Source organism: Pseudopipra pipra, chromosome 11 (assembly GCF_036250125.1).
Source record: "Pseudopipra pipra isolate bDixPip1 chromosome 11, bDixPip1.hap1, whole genome shotgun sequence".
Classification (NCBI taxonomy): Eukaryota; Metazoa; Chordata; class Aves; order Passeriformes; family Pipridae; genus Pseudopipra; species Pseudopipra pipra.
The window spans coordinates 7,120,751-7,136,923 of record NC_087559.1 but is presented as its reverse complement, the minus strand read 5'-3'; the positions used below and the strand labels follow the sequence as shown (position 1 = coordinate 7,136,923).

Genomic DNA, 16,173 nt, shown 5'->3' with positions numbered 1-16,173 from the left:
AAATGCTAATGGTCTTAGGTCCTTTTAAACGACCTCCAGCACTGCTAAATCACTTCTTTTATTTGCTTTCTGGTGGGATTTGCTTAGGTTTGAGCTCTCCATGTTTACGCTGATATGCTGCATGTCCTGGTGTGCACGTCAATGCCAGCCTGGACCCGTGAGCCAACCCACGATGTAGCCACCACTGCCAACCTCTACAGACCATTCCTCCCTTCACCCTTCCACTTTTTTCACTGGTTGCACAGGAAGAAATGAAGAAACCAACTTAACAACATCTTCCTTTCAATATGCACTATTGGGAGCTATTGTAATAATAAAAACCAGAAGGAAAGGCAAGAACTTTCATTGCAAGCACTGTGCAGCCTTGCAGTCCTGACCCCGAAACTCCTGACAAGGTGACACATTATTAAGAAATATCCATATTAATCCCAACTGTAAAGCTCTACATTCAGCCAATTAAACTGCCTGAGTGGCTGAGTGCTCCTGGAGACCTTTGTGCTCTCCTTTTTTTCTTTTTTTTTTTTTTTTAATGCCCTCTTAGGGAAAGGAATGGCTTCTGCAGAGATGAGCCACCCAGCTCCTTCCAGCCTCGCCTTGTGTGTATAAAATGTTTTTGGCTGCTTTCAAACACTGCACATTAATCTGCGCGATGGAGCCTGTCTCCTTCAGCGTTCGATGATTTCTCTTCGAGGCGGGTAAGACAGAGCTGTTCCACTTGGCATCACATCGCCTCCCTGCCCCCTTCCCAGCCTTTTATTTTTTATTTTTTTTCTTTTGTATTGCCAGAATAGCTTACAGGCCACCACCCCTAGCATATGTGAACCTGGAGAAGAATATATTGCTGTAGGAGCCCACAGAGGTATGAGAGAGCCCAGATGCTCCGAAACAGAACTGGAAGATTATAGTTTTAATGCTTCAAATTATGAAAAATACCATCACTCCCCTCCTGCAGCTTAGGACACATCACATCTTTCTCCCTCAACCAGTTCTTTGCCTGTCACTGAACCTGGAGTGACAGAAACTGTTTTTTGAATTAAAAGTTGCTGGAAACAAACCCCAGAGAGGTCTCTGGGTGGTGATGACTGGGATTTGTTCTCGAGCAATGTGAGCTCCACTGTCCCACCTCGATGAGCTGCTGCACCAATAAATCAGAGCATCTCCCCCACGCAAAGGGCTGTCTGGTACAAAGCCAAATATTTTTACTAACACCACTCCCAGGACATGCATTTTCATGCCTGTCTGCCCAAAATTTACACAAGTGAGGATGCCTGTTGCTCAGGCTACTGCCAGCCAGGCACCTCGCTGGCTGCTTGCACGTGTGACCCCTGCCATGTCCAAAGCACATGCTGAACTACTCACAGGCCACCAGAGCCCAGACTGGTGAATCATGATGTTTCTTCAAGTCTTCATTAAATATGAAAACGTTCAGTAGTTGCAGTCAACAGGCTTCCCCAGAGCAGACACTGAAGCTGCAGCCTTGTCTGCTGGGAAGTCTAACCCCGGCTGTACCCCACACTTCGTTGCTGGACCAAGTGGTTCCTTGCCACAAGCTATGGTGGACATTTCCCTTCTTCACCTCGGGCATTGTGCTCCATGGAAACACCCAGAGTTTGAGGAATGGAACAGGAGCCGATCAGAGAGGGACCACAGCCCTCCTCCACTCCTGATGGCAGTAACTGCTTGATCACACCCAGGTTAACCATGGGGATGAGCTTCCCAGGAGGGAGGATGGATGTGAAGGATAAAAGCTGTCTCAGAACGTATGAGCATCCTAAACCCTAACAGTTGCTGGAAATCCAGCAGCCTCAGGCTTCTGCAGCACATCTCACATTTTGGAAGCTGCAATGGGAACACCATGCACTTTCCCTTATTTCCAAGCATCCCTAAATCCTTGGCTCCTGGCAATTCTACGGTGATTAAACACACAGTTCTCAACACTGAAATCCCATAAAAACAAAAATCCATATGGGGAGTGTCCCTATAAACCAGCCGATACCTGCCAGCAGCTGTAATCTTGGTGCCATCAGATCTGCACAATAAATTAGTTCATTTTACTGGGGCAAGATTTTTCTACAACTAAAATGGAAACAAAAATTGGCTTGTGAAGATGAACGATGCCTGTGAAAGTTTTTTGCTGCACTTGATTAAATACAGCACACAACAAACCCATTTTTTCCTCCTTGAACAATAAACTCAATAGTCTAAAATTAAGCCCAGCAGGGTAAGCAAGATTTGTATAGATTTTGAAAGATACTGTGATTTTTTTTTTTGGAAAACCTGACCGCAATGTATACACTCTTTGCAAAATCACTGAAGTACCTCTGGCACTGAACATAAACACAGGGAAAGCTAAAAATCATGTCATGTTTTTATCTTGATACAGCCTACACCACAAAGTACAGCCGTGGTTTGCCGTTTCATGATAAACCAACTCTTTGCTTTTGATGATTTTTAGTGTGTAACCATGGACGTGAATGTACATGAGTATCATAAAAAGCAAACAGTACGAAAAAGCCCAATCACAGAAGCACACCAACCTGAACCCCACACTTCCCAAGCAAAGGGTATTTGTAGATACCAGAATTACCATTTCTCTTCAAGACAACTGATCCCTTTCATGAAAATATAAGAAGCTCTAAAGAAATTCTGGTTGATCATTATTAAATGAATAGGCCTCATGCATTTTTTTTTCCAAGAAAATGACTGAAGCTTGGCTTTAGCATAATCCTGAAGATTATTTACATCTTCTGTATTTTTTTCCACTGCTGCTGAATAATCACAGCTCCTTAGGAAACCACTGCCAGAGAAACATAAGTCTTCTTTTTCCCCTCCTCCTTTCCTCTCTCTTTTACCTGTTTTTATACATTCTTTCTTGCACAGGAGCAGTGAGGAGGCAAGCAGGCATGAGAGAAATCCCTGGGGAGTGGCTGGGAAGGGGCAGTGTACACATTCTCAATCCTTCTCCTCACTCCCCAGCTTCCAGACATATGATGAAGGGGAGCTTGGGTTGCCTTTCGAACATTTCTTTTTTTTTCAACAGAAAAACCTAAGAGAGGAAAAAATTGTGACTCCTCAGAAGGCAGTGGGAGAAGAAAGGGCTCCAAAACACTGCAGTTTCCTTGAGTATTGGGATGCTTTGGGGAGGGATTCTTACAGGGATGCTTCCAGACAAGCGCTTCAATCTCTGCCTCAGCATCCTTATTGTTTCCAGTCACACAACTTCCCTCCCTCTTCTGCTTCTGCCCTATGCACTAAAACGGCTGTGCTCAGGGAATGAAAACAATTAAATACTCTTAAACAGGCAGGGCTGCAACTGGCATGGTAATGAGGTCATTATGCGCCTAAACGTGCTTTCTAAAAATAAATTACATCCAGGTATAGAGATCTCCTGGCTGCACTGTGCCCAGGGAATTGTCTTAATGCAAAATCTCTAACAGCCTGGTTTGGTTTTGCTGTTTCAAAGCAAACCTGTCCCCATCAGGACAACAAGAAGGGCTTGGCTGATGTGCAGCATCCCAAATTTCAGCTCCTCTCAGGTCAAAGGGAAGCCAAGAGACCTGGTGCTCTGAACAGCCAAATGCTGCATTATAGCCAAGGGTCACTTCTCAATGCACCAGGGCACAGACAAGCTCAGGGATCTCTGCTCCACAACCAGCTGCCATCACAGGTCAGGACCAACATCTCATCCTGCTCATGTGACCTGCTCCCTGTCACCATCGTGGGGACAGACATTGCCAAGGTCTTGCCTGGGAGGGATCCCATCTGGCAAGCAGCCTTGGTTAGAATTACACAGCAGCCTGGGCTGCAGAAGGCTCATTTGCAGTAATTAGAAGCATGATGTGGGCACATGGGAGACTTCAAAGGACACCGGTAGCCTCGATGGCACAAGTCTCTTTTTTTTAGTGGTCAAGCAGCAGAAACTCCCCTGTGCCCTTGAGCTTCTCTTAATAAACCAAAATTATACAGAACTCTGGTTTTTTTTGAGGTAACCAGATAGGTCACTGCAAAACCCACTCCAGGGAAAGTTAAAGGTCAAAGTTTTTATTTTAACATGTACAATTCCCAGAATCATAGAATCATTTAGGTTGGAAAAGTCCTCTAAGATTATTGAGCCTAACCATTAACTAGCACTGCCAAGTCCACCACTAAACCATGTCCCCAAGTGCCACAAAAGACACGTCCACGTGTGTTCATATCCACACATATGTTCCCTGCTCCAACACACAGCCATATGGGCTGCTTTGCTTCCACCAGTCTCCCAAACTGAATACAAACAAGGCTTCATGTATATTGGAATCTGTAGGAAGCTTAACATTTACTTGGCTTTTGTGTAAACACTTACGTGAATTACACAAGTTTCAGCCAAGAGTCTCAGCACCCTGCCGTGCCGAGCCAGATAATTCATTACAATTAAAAGCAGAAAGAGAGGCAATCAGGCTCATCCAACACTGGGCTGGTATGGATTTGCTCTTCCAAACGGTTTCCAATTTGTCTTCGCAGCAGCTCAACCTCTCTGGAGGAAACCTCACTGGCATTTGCCTGGTGCTCCATGGGGATGCTGCTCCTGCACCCAGGGTCAAACTGTGTACAGGACAGACCCAGGACACTTAAGTGTCCCAGCCTCAGCTGCCCCACACCATATCAAAGCAGGATGTTTTGGCCTCTGCCTTTGCACCATCAGAGTGAGGCCTGTTCTCACTGAAAATCACCATGCAGGCAAGGTGAGAGCTGCCCTGGGTGCAGGTTTTATACATACAGAGCACCACATCCCAACAAAAGTACTTTGATAATAATAACAATAATCAACAAAAAGGCACGTGGATGTGGCACTTGGGGATATGGTTTAGTGCTGGACTTGGCAGTGCTGCGTTAATGGTTGGACTCTGAGATCCCAGAGGTCTATTCCAACCTTTATCATTCTGTGATAAAAGAACTCCCCCCATAAGCAAATGCATCACCCCAAACTGCAAGGCAGCATCTATTCCCCAAGCCTCTGCCTTTCTCACTCAGTATTCATAATATGCTAAGCTATTAAAACTATCCTATGGAAAGTGCCACGGCTTACAGTGCTGCAGAGAAGTGGTGTTATCATTTGGTATTTCTTCTTTTGTTATTACAGTGAATCTTCCTACATCTCTGAAAATAATCCAATTATTGCTTACTGCTGCTAAGGTCACTGTTGCTTTGAACAGAGATTTGGGTAATACTCTGATTACTCTTAAGCAAATATTGCTGGGACTTGAGCAGAAATTTCAGAGAGACCGAAAATCCATTTAACTGGAAACCACAGACGGAAAAATATTCACACTCTAGAGGATATAAACAACAAAAAGAAGGTATCATTTCTCTGCCTTATTAGAAAAATATTGGTTTATCTGAAATCAACAGCATAGATATATTCAGCTTTTAAAACACTATATGACTTCTCATATCATATAACCTTCAAAACATGGCAATCATCGATTCTTTATTAAATGATCCCATATGGGTTTCCAAAGGTATTGAACTACTTAAGTGCAATATATGGAAAACAGCAGAAGGTTTGTATCACTTGTGGGAATAAAAGAGCTCCTGGAGAAAAGCAGATATCAAAGATCAATCTGTAATAAGGAAAAGGAAGTTAACATCCCTTATGGCAGCCTTGGAGATAATTTTTCTGCATTGAGCCAACGAGATAACAGCAAAATCATACAAAATTCAGATGGTGCCAAGAAAAGGTGTCTATTATATTTCTTTTGGTGCAATTAATCATGGTTTCTTTACTGTCAGACCATCTCTAGGTAATGGCAAAAAAAGGGAAAAAAATACCCAACTCTTTTTTTTTTTTATTTTCCCTTAAGAAGGAATTAATCATATTGTCACTGGAAGAGGTTTTTTCTGACATTGCTTTTCTTGCACTGGCCAACCGATATTAAAAACAAAACACTGCTAGGACTTGCTGTCCTTCTGCTGAAAGAGTGGAAAGATGCTCAGATTAACCCCTGTGCATCCTGCCAGCTGGGAAGAGCCCACCTCAGTGATACCACCAGAAAACCCAAACCAGTGTCTCTGGACAAGGGGAAGGATGAAAATCTCCAACAGCTCTGGGGTGGCCAGGGCTGCCTGACCCATGGATGGCTTCTCCTTCTCCTCCTCCTCTCCTCCCTGCTTGTTGGAGAGTTTCCTCCCAACACTCCCACAATACATACATCTTCATCCCACAGCAGGGATCTGTACCAGGGTCCCAGTTGAACCCTTGCTCAGCCCCAGTGGGTTTGGCACGGGAACACCCCTGTGCCCTTTTCAGAGCTGCATCTTTTTTTTTCCCCCACACTCTTTCAGCCTCATGAGGTTTCCAGCACCGCAGGCGGATAACACCAGGGCGGGATGTCACGGTGTTGCGCCTGGAGCTGAGACAGCCAGTGACACGCCACTGGGGACACAGACGGGTGAGCAGGCACAGTGCTGCACTGTCTCTCTCCTAGGAAACCTGCTCTGCCTGCCTCAGACACGCCAAAATCCCAAGGGGATAGTGAAGAGTGGAAAACACATCAAGAAAACCTATTTAAAGTGATACCCTGCTGTCATGCAGCAAAGGCAAAATGTGAGCGTGTCTCAGCCCTCCTGATAACTCTGCTCCCTCCAGGGAGCTGCCTGCCAGAGCAGGGCAACCCATGGGGCCAGTGACATGGCAGCACCATCACAAAGCCTAACCCTGCCTTTGCCTTCCCCCTCTTTGCCTCCTGCCTTCCCATCTCAGACCAAGAATGGGACAAAAAAAGGCTTGGAGAAGAGAGGACCACTGCTGGGGCAGCTTCTGGTTAGAAAAGACACCTAGGGGATGAGGATGCTCAGGGAACACGGATGGCTAGGAGATGAGGAGATCCCAGACAAGGCTCATTTCCCACTGATGGCAATGTGGGGTACCCACTCCCCTCCCAGCACTGGCCTCTCACCCCCCTCTCCCCAGCCAGGAGGCAGCGAGTGGCCGCACAGGGATTCAGGCAGGTTTGGCATCATGAGGCACTAATGCCCTTATCCATACACTTCACATGTTTTCTGTTTTGAACCTCGGTCCCGGTGCCTTTCTCCTGTTTGCTTCTTAATGCTTTATTCACCACTGCCCACACCCACTCTGCAGCACAGACACCTGCAGGCTTTTAATTGCCCCTGGATTGCCTTGATTAGACGGGGACCTTTGACTTTTCTCTCAAGAGGTATCCAAGAGACAGTCTAGGCCACAGCCTCACAGTGCCAATCCAGAGCACTGGGCTTGATTTCCTCTTCTGCACAGCAGACAGGGCTTAGGCTCTGCTTAGACCATCCCTGGGCATCTACAGTGCTATGTAATCAGCATGAAAAGGGTACAAAACAGCAACTACAGCAACTACACTTCCACTGGGCTAAGGACTCATGCCTCATGGCTTATTTCTACAAAACCATAAGTATGTTGCCAACTAATCCCCTCTTTCCAAAGTAATAACCATATCTGGTTTTGGTTTTTTTTAGCACAAGATCTTCTTTTTAGAGAAAAACCATCAGCCTAAAAAGCTGAAAACTGACTGTTTAAGAAATAAACTGTATTGGTGCCTTAGAAAAAACATGGGATATTTTAAGCACATTAGACTGTTAGGTTAAGTATCAGCAAACAGAGAAAGAAAAACACACACAGTTTTGTGCTTCTCGTTAATGGTACTAAAACCCAGCACACAGGAAAGCCCGTGGCACAGGATTTTTAAAACCATCCTGCAAGCCACAGAATAGCCTCCAGGTTAAAAGTGCATTAAGACAATTATAATCAAAACACCCCTGTCCAGGGTGGATCCCAAATCCATGTCCAGGGATGGATTTAACTCCTCAGCAAGTGAACACAACCAAACCACACCACTGTTTTGTTGCCAGTGGCAGGAATAAGTTATCCCAGCTGCCTCACTGGGACCAGTGCTAGTATGGGGACCTCAGATCCACTGCTGCAGGATGCAGGCACTGCAGGGGGTGTCCTGGCATGCCAGGGGAGACCACCATGTCAAAATGTCCAGGTTTCTCACAGCATCCCCCTTCCAAAAACTAGCTGGGGTGAGACAGGCTGAGACCTAAGAAGTGATAGATGGGTCTGAGATAAATGAACAGATGCACCATCCGAGGAGAGGCAGAGCAAAATGCAGAGCCAGGTAGCAAGTGGTGCCTGTGATTATGCTGGTACAGCAAAGCCTTGATGCTGGTAGGGTTTTCAAGGAAGAAATAAAAAATAATAATGAAAACCCCCAAACTGAGCTGGCAGACGCCTTTCTAAAGACTTGTGTACAGATTCTGGAGGAATATCCAAAGCATAGTTGTGTTTAATACTGTATGTTTACAAACAGCACCTGATAATGCTGACTGGGTACAACACTTCCCAAATTAACTTTAGAGTCAGGAGGACCAAGAGAGGATACACTCTCATCTGCTTTTAGCCAGGCCTGTTTAAATGTGAGGAGCTTGGGGAGGCTGGTAGCAGGAAGAGAAAACAGTATGGGTGGATTTAATGCACAATCTGAGCTGGCTCACTAGCGTGGAAATGAGTTGTCAAAGAGCTCAGGATTGCACCAAGGCACCCACCTGGCAAACTGAGCCCAGATATTTGACCCAGAGCGAATGATACTTCACAACGCATCAGCCTGATGCCGCTGGTACCGTGCCACCATGCAGACCTTACACAGATGAAACAGCCAACAAACTCCATGTATGGTGGTTTTCCAAAAAAACAGTCAAATAACCAGTTGGACAGAGCAAATGCACATTGAAGTAATGCCACTCGCACTATCGAGGTTCTCATCAGGGATGAGTATGCCATGAATCACTGCTGAAGCCAAATTTAAAAGGATATTGATGGTAAGAATCCCAGGCATCCCATTTGGTGCTCAGATAACATATGGCTCATGTGAATTTTATGGCTTTTATATTAATCTGCCCAGAAAGCCGTCACTTTGTGAGATTTCATGAAATATTAAAATTAATGAGGATAATTTATTTTACAACTCCAGGCAAAGGCCCTGGGAATGATGAGAACCTCCCCATTAAATTCATGCAGGTCTGTGACTTGAAGCCCTAATATCTTGCATCTGTTTGCTGAGTGAAAGACGCGATGTCTTTCAACTTGGTTATTTGATAGATTGGCCTGAATTTGCTTATTAAGGGTTCTACAATCCATTATCACTGCAGGAAACAGAGAGGGAGGGATGATAGACTGAGCATGTTTATCAAACCATGTGAGATCCAGAGAGGCACTCAAAACAAATCTCTACAGCCACTGCAGGAAAGCATCGGGCATCTTTATTGACAGCCCAAATGTGAATTGCACAGTTGGCTTTCAAAAACACAACAGAAGGCTATGATGTATAAGAATAGTATAGGAAAAGACTGAATTTTCCTCTCTTAAGATGCATACAGGAGTGCAAGAGGCATTTCTAAAGGACTCTGCTCACCTGTGTGCGTAACAGTATTTGAGATATCAGCAGGTGGCAAAACGCTCGAGCACCAACGCACAAACCCAGGCTGTAACGAATAGTGCTGAAAAGCAGATGGGGCCAAAATATTCCCTGCTATAACAATTACTTGTAGAAGAGAGTGGTTTCTGCAATATGTATCCGGAAGATTCAAAGCCAACAGCTGCTGGGAACTTCGAACAACCACGGAATTCAATAGTAAATCTCTGATGAACGGTTAACACCTTGCAAATCTTTTCAAGAGCAGGGAATGGTATAAAAGTAGTAGCCTATTGCAAAACTAACCGTGTGCAAGATACAAAGTCAATGTTTTCACCAACTAATCACAAAAAAAAGAAGGGTTCATGCAAGGTTCCTTAGTCCAGTCAAGTGCCCCAAGGGGCAGGGGCATTGATCGTGTGAGTAATCGCGTGCGTCTTGGACCTTGGCTACGTCTGCGCACGCAGGAAGAGGCAGCGGAAGAAATCAACTGCAGCATGACACAGTCGTGCACTGGTGTGTAACAGCCTTGGCTGTGCTCAAGTCTGAAAAAGCAGTTAGTAATTCCTGTACCTTAAACACATCACGCACCAACTTCTGCAAAATTTATTATTCCCTTATTTCTTGTTGCCAGTTGGGCTGACTGAAATCCTCTAAGCCTCGCGACTGAACAAATCATCCTATTAAACACGAACTGAAGGGAATGGGTGGAGATACATCTGCTTAAATGAGCACACAACTGGTAGTTACTGAACACGCAATTATGAAAACTTGAGCCTGTATCTACAGAGATGTTTCCCATTAAGAAACATCTTGTTAATACCAAATACTCTTGGACCACTTCTCCACAATGTAAAAAAATCACGTGCAAAACTACATTCCGCTTCCAAGATGCCATAAACATGAACAGCAGAAAAATAATATTATGAAAAAGGAACTTCACAGTTGGTGTTATTTGTGCCAAAACGGCTGCGCTGCAACCAAGCGCACAAACAGCACCATCCACAAAAGAGCCATCATCTGCCCAACAGCAGCCCGCCGTTGGAATCACAATTGATAAGGACAATGATGATGATAAATGAAGTTGGACCGACAACGGCTGGCTCTGAATTACACTTTGATTCTGTTATTTCCAGCTCCCAAGGCACATATGCTCAATATATTGAGGACGTATCATGGTGACATGTGGATTTGCGCATCGATTTCAAAGGTACGTGGAGTCACATAAACAGAGTGGGAGTGTGTGCTCAGTCCAGCCAAGACACTCGTTCATTCCTCATATGCATTCAGGGATGGGAATGGGCTCATCAGCATCACTGCTTGGTTCATCCATATATTAACATCTGGATGCCAAAAGAGAACGAAAGCTGACACAAGATCCAAGTACTCCAAAACTCTGTGAGCTCTCTGGATCCTTGAAAACTAAGCACTGAATTAAATAAGGTATGTCTTGACCTGAGAAGGAGAATTTTCATTTCCAGTTTAAACATGTGCTAAATTCTACAGACACATCGGTCCAGGGTGTTGACCCAATGTCTCAGCTGATGAGGGATGACCTTGCAGATGGAGTGATCACACAGCACTGCCAAAACAAGGAGAGATTTTGCTTTAACAACTCTTTTCTGGGAAATGATCAAGTGGAAACAGTCTCATTAAAGTAAGGGGGGGACCAGAGAATAACAAAACAGAGGTGAAAAAAAGGAAGGCAGAAAAGCTTTCATGCACCACCAAAACATGACAAGGATGCAGATAGCCATGCCTTGCTGCTGCAAGGACACTTGTTGGAAAAAAATCCCTCGAGAGATAACTCCAGCCCCTGTTCATCACACCCCAGCCTGGAGCCCTGTTCTCTCCCCAGAGTGATCACAGCACTGAACTGGCTAGGATGCAAAATTTTAGCTGGAACCAAAGAATCCTGAATTGGCTTCACAATTTTGTTTCTGGAAACCTCAGAGCAGCCCTGTCCTTCCCTCTTAAACAGCCCCGTGCTGCTCGTGTGTGGTTTCACTGAGCGTCCTTGCTTTTACAGGTCTACCAGACGTAACTAAGGTCAGCAAAGGGACAAACATAGCTGGGAAAAGTCATTAAAATACTTGCAATGTTCCCTTAAATGTTCATTGTTGTGCTTTGCTGGAGGACACCACATGCCCTCTGCGTGCTGTGGTCTCTGGCAAAGGAAGTAAACCTGCTTCTTCCATGCTTTAACCCACAGCAAATCAATCTGCATCACCACATTATACCTGTCCTGAGATAAAAGGAGGCATTTCTCCATGGAACTACCTTCTCCTCAGCTCAACCCTTCTGGGAAGCCCCTCAACAGACTGGCTGTTCCCATGCTTACAATGATCCCAAATTACAGTTTTTTTCAGAGGTCCTGGCTATAATTTAGATGTTGACTGACCTAACACCAAACCCCTCAGCCATCACCTTTGGTGTGCTAGGGCTTGCAAATCCATGCAACGCACCCTCAAGGAGTGATTTTCTGCTGGTATAACCGACCCAGGAGCAGATGTGATCCCTGCTCACACCATGGAGAGATGAGAGGCTGAAGCTGGCGGACAGTTTGCTTTCAAGTAGCTGTTGGAGATGGAGGTGAAATCATCATGAAGCGGAGGCAGGTGTGACCAGCAGTGCTGTGGTAACTGCGAGGTGAAAAAGAGGACATACACCTCCCTACCAGTCCTCAGCCACACTGTTTTGCCAAGCAATTAGGGATAGACTCCACTCACCACAAACATGCTTTTTGTTTGCAAACTAAACTAATGCCACAGCAAAATCTGTTTACAGAATGTCAGCACAAGTCTTTCAGATACATTTTCTCCCCATCCAAAAAGATTAACCATAGCACCTTTGGCAACTTATATTTCAACTAATAAGAGCACTACCCTGTGAATAAAACCCAATTATCAACTATCAAAATCCAAAGTTTCCTACAAGGGGGGTTTCAGCAAATGAGGAAAACAAAGCCTCATCTACTGTTAGCAGAAAGATGCTCCATCTTTACCTTCCCAGATGCTCTGGGCATTTGGCATCACAACCACAACACAGTATGTCAATATACATATTATATACATGACATATTTTATCCACCAGAGCTCTGGTAGTCATAGCAAAAGCATAGGACTATAGACCACTCATCAAGAGCAAAGCTTGTGTGCTATTTTCCACGTAGTTCATGCTTCCAATCTGCCCAGCATAACTGTCTTGGGTGATTTAAATAAGAACTGAAAATCTTCCCACAAGACTGAAGCAGCACCACAGAATTTGTAAATACCTCGGGCTCCACAGAAGGCCGTTAATGTTAATACAGGGAATCTGTTTGATGCAAATGAAAAATGAAAAAAAAATACTCATTACAGAGTTTCTTGTAATGACAGTGCTCAAATATAACCACAACAGTCTGCTTTTGATTAGAGCAAGCCATTTAGTGCCGCGGTTATTATTTGTTGTTTCTATGGTTCCGTGAGTGCACATCACTCTTCCCAGACAAACACTGAGAAAGGCTCAAACACTTCTTTGCTGAAGTAACAAATCCTGCTCGATTTCAGCAAGGTTGATCCCATGCACATCTCTGCCTTCCTCCCAGCTCCAGTACTGCTTTCCATATTGACTTGAACTCCCTTCTCTTCTCTTTCCTCCTTTTCGGAGGAGGAGTGGGGTTCTCTTACACATTCAGCTGCACTGGGAACTTTCCATGTTCTCCTATCCACTTTCAGCAGAAAATGTTCTCATTTTTATTATATCTGAAAAAAGTCATTCCCATCTTATGGAGAATTGTTTGGGGCTCATTTAAATCTGCGTTGTGCCATGGATGCAAAACCAAAGGGCCCAGATTAGCACCTAAAATTAAGCACATGGTCCCCCATCCAGTTGACTCCAAGGTACATCTTCTACATGACCAGCACCCAGCAACCCTGCAGGGTGGCAAAGCCATCTTCAGCCATCACAAAAATACATTTTTTTTCAGACTTCTCAACCTGAGGCTTATTTTAATTTCTTTTTTTTTTTTAAAGAAAAAAATCCAACAAACCAAAAACCTCCAGCAATCGGTTGGGTCGGAGGGTTAGAAAATGGGAGTCCAAGTTTAATAAGGCGATGGTGGTTAACGGCCCCAAAAGCACGTTGTGTGCCCAGATTTGTGACCTCGGTTCCTTGGCACGAGCCTTCGTTTGGCTGCAAGAGATGACACCAGACACACAAAAGCGGCTGCACAGCTCCAGGGTCGGTTTGTGCAGTATTAATGAAGCAATATAGATGATAAGAAATACATCCAGTGCCTGGATATACCAAATGCTCGGGGGAACTGGGCTCATATTAAACAACAAAATAGTGATCTATTGTGTAGGATGCACATCTGAAAGAATGGTTTCCAGATGGGACCACACCACTCCTAAACAGAGATTGCAAAACCCTCTCTTTTTAAATAAAACAGAATCCAAAGAACAGTATCTGCATATATAGTACATCTATAACACACATATATTGCTTACATTTTTCCAAGGAGACTTTATGACAGCTTTCCTTTAATCTGTGCCTCTTTTGCACCGAGATTTCATTTTTGAGCATAAGGTATTTTATCAACACAGAATGGGGCTTTCTACCTTAGAAGAAGAGAATTTAAATGAGAATTGCCACACCTTGCTTTTGCCCCACCAAATTCTCCCAGCTCTGGATGACTGGGATGGATTGTGAGGCTGGAGCTCAGATAGCAAGGAAAACAAATGTAAAGTTGTTTTAATTTTTATAGTACTTCCATGTGCAGTACATAAACCCCTACTCAGGGTAAACAAACCCATTGTGGAGCTGGAGGGAGTGATAACCAGAGTACACAGATCTCAATAAATACGTCAAACTATCAAACTGTCAGACTTGGCTCTTTCCTTTGGTATTTGAAAGGGACCAAACAAACACTTGGAATTAATAAAAAATCATTTAGAAAGGCCATATAATAAGAAGGTTGGTAATAAATCACGTTAGCAAAGCATCCCAGTACAGACTTGTGTGTTAGAGCAACCGATCCTGGGAGAAAAATGCTGTTCTCCGCTCCTATGTAAACGTTATTAAAAACTTGCTTTGTTGCCACTGACATGTTGTTCCCAAAGCTGTTGAAAAATTTCCTTCTCATCAGTGCTGTTAAAGAAATGTTCACCATGGGTTGAAATCTCACCAGAAGTCATTTGGGTTGCTATGGGGCAGGTCACCACACCCCTGGTCCTCCTGTCCCTGGACGCTGGACGAGAGGCAGAGAGGAACCAGGACACTGAACAGCCTGACTATGATTTTACCTATTATTACAACTCCACAATTTGATTTCTACTCCACTTCTCACATCTGTTTGCCAAATCCAGCTATTTGCTTATCTGTTCCATTTAAACATTATTTTCCTCTTCGACATAAACAGCTTATCAGTGGAGAGCTACTCCACACCAAACGAGGGTTGTGAGCAATATTCCACCCTCTTACTTATGTAAATACTGTTTATTAATGACAGACACAAAGCGCGACGCCTGAACCGAGGCCTGCGAAGCTTCGCACCCACAGTTTGGCAGAAAATCCAAGAAATGTGGGAAGGTTTGATGGGGTATAAATCAGAAGGAACCCCACCTTGCTACCAGGGAGCTGTTGGAGCTCCAAGATCCTTGCCATGCCAGGCAAGGCTTTCCATGCACCACAAGCCACCCCAAAATGCAAAGCCATTTTCTGTGAGTCCCAAATGGTTCTAAAAAGGCAAATTTTTCCGAGTGGAAGTGTCAGATTGTGGCAAGGGACAGTTTTTTGCTTTATGTCACCATTTTACCTCACAGTCAGTTGTAGCCCTGCAGGAGGAGTTGAGTGAAATGACTATTAAAATATTATGGCAACAGATTTGCACCACGGATCAGCAGCTGGGGTGATAAAAAACAATATTCCCCAGTAAAATGCTATTCCCTGAATGACTGACCAGGCAACTGATACAAGTTTGGTACCAAAAAAAAAACCACCTAAAAATGTATAGGTCAAATGACTTCAAATCGTGTCTAATCCTTGTTTACTTCACTAATGACTCCAAACTCTCTCACACTTCATCTGCATTACTTCAGCTGTTTATCAAACATTTCAATAAAGAGCTTTTTTCTTCTTCTTGTTCCTGTTTATTTCCATTTCCTATTTACAGATTTCAGACTTCAGCTTTGAACAGAGGCCCCACTTAGCTGCTTTTCATCTTGCACCGGCAGACTTGCGGCCGACTGAAACAAGGTAACCTCTCCTCTACCTGCCCCTGGGCAGAGCCCAGAGCAAGGTGCAACTCTCTGGATAAACACCCTGTGAGTCACTTCGGTACCGAGGCTGGGTGAAAGCTAATTAATTGACTGTATCTGTTCCTCTGTACTGTATTTATTCAATGCAGTCTCCCCAGAAAGGCTGGCTGCCTCATGATTACAGCATTCAGATGTTATAAGTTCATGAGCCAGAATCAGTAAACATGATGCAATTATAAAAATAAGTTGATGTGGAAAATCAATTTAAAGGGTCCTCGAGAGAAAAAGCACTTCTAGATAAAATGCCTCATAAAAATGCACATAATAGCACCCTGGCTGCAGCACAACCAACAAACCAGGATTGCGTTTTATTTTGTACTGGGTGAATTACACCCTGAGACATCTGATTCTGCCTTTCCCATATAGCCCTGTATCCAAGGTTTCCAGCCCTGGATCTGCTCCCGCTTCCCAAGCCGCTTTGACTGGACCAC

The 16,173-nt window shown here is 44.3% G+C and overlaps 1 protein-coding gene across 2 annotated transcripts in view; it reads right to left on the bottom strand.

The window, feature by feature from the left end:
- Window positions 1-16,173, bottom strand: part of PRICKLE2 (prickle planar cell polarity protein 2) — a 105,324-nt gene that overhangs the window by 62,294 nt on the left and 26,857 nt on the right. Inside the window, exon 1 of one of the 2 annotated variants that reach the window (XM_064667292.1) lies at window positions 2,853-2,881. The exons of the other annotated variant lie outside the window; for it this stretch is intronic. Within the exon in view, the coding sequence (XP_064523362.1) occupies window positions 2,853-2,866 (14 nt within the window). The 5' untranslated portion in view covers window positions 2,867-2,881. Of the gene's footprint in view, window positions 1-2,852; window positions 2,882-16,173 lie in introns of those variants that run through there. 2 annotated transcript variants of the gene reach the window in all.